Below are 10555 nucleotides of genomic sequence, written 5' to 3'. Positions count from 1 at the left end.
TATTTTGTGCAAACAGTGCCTCTGGCTCTAATCACAAAGCCCAAACGTTTTATTGGATGCTTAATTGCATTATAAGAACATCTCCAATGACCTCAAGCCCTGCATAGTACAGTGACCTTAAGCATCTCCTGATTTTGATTTCCCTCACATGATACAATTAGGAGATCAAAGTAGTTTCAAGTGCAAGCTTTAATCTGAAAAATATACCTCTAGTTCCTCTAGATAAAAGAAATTGTATTTTTGCCAAGGAACAAATTACTATTCAACTGCCAAGAGTCCATACTCCTTGTTGAAATCTAAGCCTGTGCGTTTTGTTTCAACTAAACAGCGATTTGCACTTTCCTAGTTCTTAGCTACTCTACAAAGTGCTATTATTGATGGATGAGCATGGTTCTCCCAACTAAAACACAAACGTTTAAGCAGTCATTGGATAGGTAAGCACTCCAAGTGTTTGATGAAAATCCTGAATGAGCATTGGCTTTATTCCTTGAGTTTTTTTTTTTTCTTATCATTGATTACTACAAAACCTTCTGAAAAATCAAAATGGACACCATTGCTTATTGTTTTATCATTGTTGGTTGCCACCATTGGGATGAATTTGTGTGTTTATGTACAACATATACACATGTAGGCATTCAGAAGAAAGAATAAAGACAAGAAAAAAGAAAAGAAGCAGAAGCAGATTATCACATTTTCATCTTTTATGGGAGGACTAAGAGGAATCTGAATCTGATGAATGAGTAGAATTTGAAGCTGGTGATGGTTGACAGCACGTGCAGCTTGGGTCATGAATGACCTTCTTCATAGTGATGTCAAACTTGGAACAAAAGATACAGTACCTCCCTCTGAACCTTGGATAATCTTCTTCCTCCTCATCATAATCACTGTCCTCTGTCATATTTGAGTCTTGCTCGTTGTCCCCTTCATCATCATCATCATCATCATCATCAATTGGGGTATAAGCTAACCCGAACAATGGAAGAATTGCCATAAGAATTTTGTCTGTGATATCATTGCTCCATTTTCTTCCTCTGTCCCACATCATCAATGGGGCAAAAACTAGTCCAGCTCCAACCCCAAAGCCAATTCCGGTGGGTATACAGTCCCAATCAAATTCTGTGTCTGATTCTTCTGTCATTGGTGGACTTGGATTAGCACTGCAGCTTGCAGTCAAAGGAGGGCCACATAATCCTTTATTGCCAATGAAGGAAGCTTCTGAAAATGATTGAATTTGGGTGCCTGTAGGGATTTTTCCGGACAGTTGATTAAATGTGAGGTTCAGGAATGATAGGAAAGATAGCCTTGCAATCTCTGTGGGAATTTCTCCTTCCAGTGAGTTATTTGACAGGTCCAGGGACTCAAGCTGCTTCAGATTTCCTATAGATGATTGAATTTGGCCAGAAAGAGCATTGTTTGATAAATTAAGCACATAGAGTTCTTTAAAGTCAAATAGCTCTTTTGGTATTTCCCCTTGGAAGTGATTGGATGAGAAATCAATGGAAGTGAAGACAGTTAGAATCTTAACCAGCTCCATCCCCTGACCTTTGCTTGTAACTGTCACTGAATCCTGATAGTATATTTGATCATATTGAAGAACCTGAAATCGGATGTGATTTACCTTAGAATCAGCTTGGTTTTCACCAGACATCATTGCCTCCCACCTTGTGAAGCATTTTCCTGGTAGTTTTCCGCTGAAGTTGTTAAAGGCTAGATCAACTATCTGAAGCCTTTTCCAAGTACCATTATTCTGGGGACATCCAATGGGACCATGGAATTTGTTTTTACTCAAGACCAAGACTCGGAGTGTGGATATGTTCTTCAACATGCATGGAAAGCCATCAACAATACGGTTTTTCCCAAGGTCTAAGACTTCTAGTGCTGAGCAATTAGCAAGAGATTTTGGAATCTGACCATCTAATTTATTTTTCTGGAGATCCAGAGTCCTTAGAGCACAGGAAGCTGGAAAAGTATCTGGGATGGGACCTGTGAGATTGTTCATTCTCAGATTTAATACCCCAAGGGTCTCGGTCATTGCCATTAAGCATGAGGGAATTGCTCCAGAAATATTATTAATGGAAAGATCAAGCACTTGAAGACTTGAGGCACTACAGAGGGAATCTGGGATGCTTCCATGAAAGCTATTGTTTGAAAGAGAAAGAAAAATAGTAAACGACTGGTAATTACCGATATCTTGTGGGATAGCAGACCTGAATTTGTTGCTTGAATAATCCAAATAGACGGCATATTGAGGAAAAACAGGTACTGTCCCCTGAAGTTGATTGTCATGAAGGTCAAGGACTATCAAGTTGGAAGTAAGATTCTGCAAAGGCCCTTCAAAGTCAGTCAGCAAATTGTGAGAAATATTAAGGCTTTGAAGACTTTGCAGTTTCCAAATCCAGTTGGGCACTTTTCCTTGAATCTGGTTATCTGAAAGGTCCAGAACATTTAATCTGGATTGGTTTCTCAAGAAACCAGGGAACGTTGTCAAATTACAGGATGCCAAATTGAGATTGCTAATGTTGGGAAATGAAGGCAGCTCAACATTTGTAACGTTCACATTGACTGATAAGTTGTTTTGTGAAAGGTCTAGTGCAGTTAAATTTCTGAGCTCCAAAAGCTTATTTAGCTGCATTGTCCCATTGAACTTGTTGGAGGCAAGTTTGAGGATAGAGAGTGTAGCGAGCTGGTAGATAGATGCCGGAAAAGGCCCTGATAGATCATTGCTACTTAAATCAAGGGTGTTTAATTTAGAGGGAGATGCATTCCTGAATTCATCTAGTTGACTAAACTGGTTGAAGGAAAGCTGAATCTTCCGAAGGGATGGCAGTGTAAAAAGTGTTGAAGGAATGCTACCATTGATAGAATTATAACGCAAGTCAATGCTGACAAGTTCGTTCAATCCTTCAAAGTGAGAAGATGATGGAATTTCCCCACTTAAACCATTATGAGAAAGGTCTATGTGGGCAAGTTTTTTGGCCAGAGCAAATGATGGCAATGCACCGGTGAAGCTGTTAAATGACAAATCCAGGTACTTGAGTTCTGTGAGGTTTGACATTGTATTGGGAAGTGTTCCATTAAATTGACAATAGGATAGATCCAATTCAGATAAGTGCCTCATGTTAGCAATAGAGGGTGGAAATTCTCCAGAGAAGCTTGTGTTACTTACTCTTAAGGTCTGCAGAGATCCATTTATTGGGAAGTCTGGAAACAAACCATGGAGATTGCTGTTGGATGATATGTCAATAACTGACAATGTTCCAATCTGGAAGATCTTCTCAGGAAACCTTCCAGTCAACTTGCAAGACGCGAGACTGAGGGTGGTCAGATTTTTGAAATTGGCAAATGTTTCTGGCACTGGTGATGAAAAATTGTTCCCATCAAGAATAATGACTGATAGATTCTCAAGTCTTGTCAGGGTGGAATCAATGGGTCCTGAGAGACAGCAGAAGGGCATGCTCAGTTCTCGCAGGTTGCGCAACGGCTGCAAAGCATTGCACCAATCCTGTCCCTCAGCTGTTATACTTACACCATCCAGATACAATTTCCTAAGACTAGTGAGACTTTGGACCAGCTTTTGTAGATTTGGGTTCTCAAGTTTCATCTCTTGGCCTGTTAAATAGCTAAGAGAAGAGATGTCAAGAGTAACCAACCTTGTCAGGAGAGAAATCTCTATGGGAATCTGCCCCACAAAGCCAGCATATGACATATTCAGATAAGTTAACTTGTCCAACTTGTTGAATCCAGAAGGAATGGCAGAATTGAAATTGTTAACAGCCAAGTTCAGTTTCTGGAGATGTTGGAAACTGAAAAGGATACTTGAATTGTCAAATCCACCAATGATTGATTCTCCACTCAGGTCAAGGCCAATAACATTTCCACCATTGTCACAGCTCACACCACTCCAATCACAGCAAGAAATGCTTTGATTCCACAGCTTTAATTTGCTAGAACTATCAGGGCTCAATTTGAGACTGTTTTTTAATTGAAGGAGCAATGATTGCTGATCTTGAAGACATTTGGCAGAAGCAACAGAGATGTGGATGCTGAGATATATCCAGAGACAGAGAATGAAGGAAAGCAATGAAAACAATGTAATTCTCATTGGTGTCTACTCTGAGTGACAGCAAAACAACACAAAACTGAAGAATTGAGTGAACAAATGTTGGTCTCATGAAGTTGCAGACCCATCAACAAGACCCTTCAACCCTGTGTGTTTCCAGTGTTTTTCTTCCTAAACTCACCGAAATTTGCTTAGAAAAAGTGGCAAAAAGTAAAAAGTTTTGTTGAAGAGTAGAGTGGAAGAGGAGGCAAGCAAGAGAATAATAAAATGGGATTGGTCAAGAAACCAACTCAGAGGTGGTGTACCATTCAAAGTAAACTGTGTCTTAAGTCATAACTTTGATTTTTGCAGTGTGCGATTTGCCAGAAAAGAAAGAACAATATGGCTAACATTAGTTGAAGACTAAGATTATTTTTATTGGAATCTACGCGTTTCTATGTCGGTCCATCTAATTGTGTGTTGACTTTTTCGATTGCTTTGCTTCTGACACGGGACTCTTTTAAGATTTTTTAAGACAATGACCCTACATCATGTAGTATTATTAGGTAAGTTACCGGTAATACACGACAAAATCTATGAGTTTTGTTACTTATATATTGGTGTGCGTGAATACTGTCTCCGATCTCCGAATCCGATTAAACTGAACACATTATGGTGGGTTGGATTTGATAATTAATTCTATTTTGATTTTTTTACTGCATTCGATCACTATAGGTTCGGGTATTAGATTTGGGGATTGAAAAACCAATCAATACGAACCAATCTAATGAATTGAGAATTGTTATTTGCATGCGGTCCAAACACTCTAATCCATTACATTGCTTATTTATATTTGTATTGAAGATGTTAGTTTTATTTAGATTATATTGATTATGTCATTATTGAATGTTTTGTTTTTTGAAAGTGTTTGATTTTTCTATATATATATTTTTTTAATTTTTAGGTTTTTAGAATAATTTTCAAGCAAATTTTTAAAAGATATTTTTTTTATTTCAAGTTCGATCATCTGATCCGAATCAATCCACTTGAAATTGGGTTGGTTTAGTTCGGGTTTAAAAGCAAAAATCAGGAAATTCGAATCTACCTAAACTGAATATGTTTGATTAGTTCTGACATTTAAATACTCTAAATTCAAACCAATTCGGTATGATTACACCCATGCTTATATATTTGCCGGAAGTTTAAACTTGCTATTGTTGTTGAACGAAAAACGATGGTTAAAATAGCATATATACTCAGCTAAATTGTGATTAGATTCTGTGAGATTAAATTTCACATGTATGGATGGAGGGTTTTAAAGATAGATTGATGTGAGTCACTTATTTTTTTATTTTTTTAAAATTGATGTGAGTCACTTATTAATCCTAATACTTTGCTTATTAAAAAAACTTATTAATCATAATCTTCTTATGATCACGAGAGTAGAAGTAGGAGTGAACACATTTCATCATGGGAGTCATGTGAATTTATTTATTTTGTCCTTATGTTAGCACCGTTATATGCTGACATAAATAGGATGAAAAAAAAGAAATATATGGATTTGGATACTCTCGTATATAATAGGAAAAGAAAATTGAGAAAGAAGAAAAATAAGATGAAAGAAAAGTATAGTGTGAATAAACACTTAATGCGTTCATAAAAAACACTACGCCAGAAATTGCATTTTACAGCGCTTGTTTTTTCAATTTTACAACGCTTAAGAAGCGCTGTAGAACGTACCGTTGTAGTACAGTCAAGCGCTTTTTTAGAAAGCGTTGTAGAACATGCCATCTTCTACAACGCTTTTGCAAAAGAAGCGGTTTAGTGAGTGCATATGCTAAAGCGAATTTTAGAAAGAAGCGCTTTAATAAGTCCTTTTACTAACCACTTCAATTATGAAACGCTTTAATATAGGTGTTTTCTACAACATTTCCATCAAAAAGCGTTTTAATATAAGTGCATACTAAAACATTCCTATATAGAAGCGCTGTAGCACTTGTTAAACATATATATATATATATATATTTATGGGCAGTCTGAAGACATATTCTTAGGACTCAAGAGCCCAGGAAGTTCTATTTCCTTCAACTAGAATCACTACCACCACAAATTTACTTGCTTCACCAATACAATACAAAGAAAAACACCCCAACAAGACTTCCCAATGTGCCCCCCCTGTTACCATTAAAATAAAGCAATGAAAATTGCAACATTCTAGCTAACATAGGAATTATCTATTGAAAAAGAACATAAGTAATTGCTCAAAGTTGACACAATCTTAAATTTTATGTGCTTGCTAAAACCTACATACTATATATTCCACTATGAAATTTTCGTTTCTCAAAACACCAACTCTGAATTGTTGCCTTAGCCTTGGGATAAAGTCTAAAATAAAATACAATAATTGCAAGATAGAATTCAAGATAACATTAAGCATTGAAAAAGGAAGGGAAAAAAAAGGGCTCTACAAATTTTTCTAACCTTTATGCAACTAAAATCTCAATCCAGAATTTTTGACTCTGAAGCATAAGGTGCTGAGGAAGAAAATGAAACTTCTATATCATTATACTCCATTCTGTCTACATTTCGCCCAAAGTTGCTTGTTGCTAACTCGAAAGGGCATCCACATTAGATTGCTGATCATGGGATCTACAAGAACACCGCAATGGAAGATTTACAATCAATACATAACAATTCATAAAGCATACAAGATGAATATCAAAAGAACGTCCATTTTTATAGCCGCAACAACAGGCAAACGAGGGCATCTGCCTGTTCAACAAAGATGTACGTTGATGTTTACAACTCCAAAATGAAATCAGCTAATCCTAACTAATTCAAAATTCAGAAGATCACCTCAATTAAGGTAAGACATAAAAAGCTCAATGAAAGATGGGTAAATAGAAACACCCTGCATAGATATTAGATCTGAATGAAATTAAAATGAAAACATAGCTTGAATGAAAAAGAGAAATAAAAAAGATATGAAGTGTATAGATTGACTCCCACAAGTTGAGTATTGACATTAGATTAGCATATAACTGGAAATAGATAAATAGATAAATATATAGAAAAAATGCATTCACACAAGACACTATGACTTTCGGTTGTCTAATTTTTTTTGATAAGCCAGAATAATTATTATATACAAGCACAAGAGGTGCTTGAACCCGTTTAAAAGAGGAGAAAAATATCAAAATAAAAGGAGAGATAGTGAGTATACTACTCAGTATAGCACCCTGAAATTATAGCAGCATCAGGTACCCACCACTCTAATGCACTACTAAAACCAATATATCCCCAACATATACATAGTACACAACTGAAATTGACTAACTCACAGCCCAACAAAATAACAGAAGCAAGATGAAATTAGTGAGACTAAATTTGGAAACAAATCAAAGGCAGAAAAATATCATGTGAGCACAGATCTGAAGCTTTAATGCAATCCCATCATAACATAGAATCACCATGGTATCAACACACCAAGATAGAACATCCAACCCCACTTGAATTAACATTCATATCAGTATCAAAGCCTTTACTGGTTTACCAATGGTATACTGGTTTTTTTAATGATTTTCAGCTACCTTTATTATTGGGGGCGCTGTCTTGGATCCAAAAAATCTGTTGGAGCTGCCATGATTGTTTCTTTGCTTGCTGCAGAACTGGAAAGTGTCTTTCTCAGGGGGGGATATATTGCAGTGCCTGGAAAGTAAACACATGCTAATAAATCAGCAATATCTTGAGTTGGGAATGACTAATGTCTTGCCTATAGTCGTAGGTGATTAACAATTGAAGTTGTCCAGTAGCCTTTTCTTTTGTTTCTCCTTTATATTCTCTTCTTTTGATTTTCTATTTTGTTTTGGGTTGATGCACCTGTAGTGCATCTCTTTCAATACAATTTCTTTGCTCTTAAAAAAAAACCATTGCTGCAAATTTTTTGCTTTTTTACTTCTACAAAAAACCAGCAAAACTGATCACCAATTGGAGCTAGAACACAGCCAACACTCCACTATTCAATGACTGGGCACACACAACACTTTCCGAAGATGCTAAACATCAAATTACATAATTAAACCGGCAAACAGCTACAGAACTATGCTATAAAAAAGGATGCAGAGCAGACTAAGCTTGCAGCAGCACACATAACATGTATATCAGGTCATTGGTATTAATTCTGCTAAGAACAATTGTCTAAATCAAAGAGGGAGTTTTGGACTTACAAATAGGTAGTAGAATTGGATTGGGAGAAGCCTGCGTGAGGTAGTAGACATTGTGGCTTCGGTGAGGAGCTTCCTTCGAGAGAGAAATTGTGAATCAGAGGTAACAAATATGAGGGAAATCAAGAATAAGAGGCCAAAAATCAACCGGTTCCTTTTCCAGCACGCTGGTCTTAACTCCTCTGCTGCTGCGTTAGGGTTGGGGCCGTTGGAGGAGGAGGAACCAGTGGCCACTCCCTTTCTCTCCCATGGCTGCACCACCATCACCACCTCCTTCTCCTTCGTGATCACCACCACCTCCCTTCCTCCTTCCTTCCTTCTAAATCGCCTCCACCACGCTCCTCTGCTAGCCACCGCCACGCACGTTGTTGGATCTGTTGCGCCGCGTCCTCTCGCGCCGCCACGACCCACCGTTCTCCCTCGCGAGGTTCCGATCCACCACTGCTTTTCCTCTCACGCGCCGCCACGTTCATCGCTGCTGTTCGCCTCCCCTTTCTGAAGGTATGAAAAACGGTAGAAAGGGGGGGTTTGAATAACGTTTTCAAGATAAAGCTTCCACCTTAAAGATTTTGACAAATCTTTCGAGAACTTAAGTGCTAAGAATAAGAGATAGAGAAGCACACAAGGATTTTTATCCTGGTTCACTTGATGAATCACTCAAGCTACTCAAGTCCACCCGTTAAGGTGATTTCTTCCTTCTTAGAATGAAGGCAATCCACTAATCAGGTAAAGTGTTACAACTGCACTTGAAACCTACAAGTGACTAACAATTACACTGACTTAGCTCACACTAAGATTCACTCTCTTAGCCTTCTCTAGGATCCGATCAACCTTGATCTCCTAAAGGAACTAAACAAACTGTTTATCAAAGAATTGTTTACAAGAGATTTGCTTCTGAAAAGCTAATAGTAAACACAATGAATTTCAGATGAAAGAAAGCTTAGAAGGATTTGAATATTTCTTGCGCGTGTGTGAATGCTTCTAGCCGCTTCTTTCAATCTTCAGTCACTATTTATACTCCAAGGATTAGGGTTGAACGTTGCATGGAAATGCTACCGTTGGAGGGCAGTTCTGGAAATTCCAGCTTCTGCTGTGGCTGAGAACGTTAGGTAGGTCGTCAGGATGGTACAGTTGCTTTTGTACTTGGATAGTGACTTGACCTTTAAACCTATGAGACTTCTGATCAAGGGAATGCTTCATGTTGGAACTTGTGAAGGCGGTTGATCAGAGTCAGAGGGAAAGCACAGATCCTCTGACCGTTGTATCTTCTGATTCTGAACTCAGAGGGAAGTACATGGTCTTCAGAGTTTCTTGCTTCTGGACATCAGAGTTTCCACTATTCAGCTTCTGTATCTACAGAGTCTTCTACACCATCAGAACATCTGAACCTTCAGTGTTTCTTGGTTATCAGAACTTCTGGATCTTCAGAGCTTCTAGTGACTGAGTCCATATCAGAGTTTGTGTAGCTTCAGAACTTCTGAAGCTTTTCCACTGTTCATTTTGAACATGGTCAATGCGAAAGCGTTGCTTGGGTCACTCTTTATGCACAGTGCTTCTGATTTGTGTGGGATTGAATTGAGGTCAGAGCCTGTAAATAGCACACTCAGAAAAACAGGTTAGAGTACCATAATTGTTCATATCAAAAGGTTAACTTGTAATCATCAAAACATAGAGTTGTACTACTAGATCAAAACTTGATCTTACAATCTCCCCCTTTTTGATGATGACAAAACTAAGATTTTTGATGAACAATTCTTAGACATTAAACTGAATTCACTCAGAGTTTAGAGATATAGAATAAGACTTATCCTGATGTGAATAGTTTATCTTGCTCATTCTGAATTCAAGTCACTGCTTGATTCTGAGCTTAGCTCCCCCTGAATCTAATACTTGATGAAAACGTTAGAAAAGTCTAGATTCTGAGCTAAATAATATAAGAGTTCAGAGTGAAAAACTTATGACATAGATGAAATAGAGTAATCAGAGCGCATAAGTAATCAGAGTCAACGGGCAAGGTATCAGAGTCTTTGGGTATCAGAGTCAAACTAAAATCACTTCAGAAGAAGTTAAATGTATTCCTTGTATTTGCCCAGTGACACATCTATGGTCATAAAGGTGGAACTCTTAAATTCTCCAAAAGAAAAATAAATCACACTAACACATCTTACACATCAAAAACTGGGTTGTACTCTCCCTTTTTGTCATAAGCAAAAAGCTTGGGGTGTGAAAAACTTAGCTTGAAGTACAAGGTACTCCCCCTTAGAGAAGGTCTAAGTTTTAAGAAGATTAAAAC

General features: G+C 37.6%; 1 protein-coding gene and 1 long non-coding RNA gene across 2 annotated transcripts; both read right to left on the bottom strand.

The window, feature by feature from the left end:
* Window positions 1–450: 450 nt before the first annotated feature.
* Window positions 451–4484, bottom strand: LOC130748858 (receptor-like protein 33). The gene has a single exon (XM_057602101.1). It carries the CDS (start codon window positions 4100–4102, stop codon window positions 713–715), a length of 3390 nt encoding a protein of 1129 aa, XP_057458084.1. The 5' UTR covers window positions 4103–4484; the 3' UTR covers window positions 451–712.
* Window positions 4485–6235: 1751 nt separating this feature from the next.
* On the bottom strand, window positions 6236–8757 carry LOC130748619 (uncharacterized). Its single transcript, XR_009022748.1, has 3 exons — window positions 8266–8757; window positions 7630–7747; window positions 6236–6688 (listed from the first exon to the last, which is right to left on the bottom strand). It is a non-coding gene; the product is annotated as an uncharacterized LOC130748619 (long non-coding RNA).
* Between the last annotated feature and the right edge of the window lie 1798 nt (window positions 8758–10555).

Source organism: Lotus japonicus, chromosome 3 (assembly GCF_012489685.1).
Source record: "Lotus japonicus ecotype B-129 chromosome 3, LjGifu_v1.2".
Taxonomy (NCBI): domain Eukaryota; kingdom Viridiplantae; phylum Streptophyta; class Magnoliopsida; order Fabales; family Fabaceae; genus Lotus; species Lotus japonicus.
Note: the sequence above shows the minus strand (reverse complement) of the source record. Positions and strands in the feature narration are given on the sequence as shown.

Coding starts and splice junctions, on each gene's coding strand:
- LOC130748858 (XM_057602101.1), bottom strand. CDS start 4,102: ATGAGAATTACATTGTTTTCATTGCTTTCCTTCATTCTCTGTCTCTGG.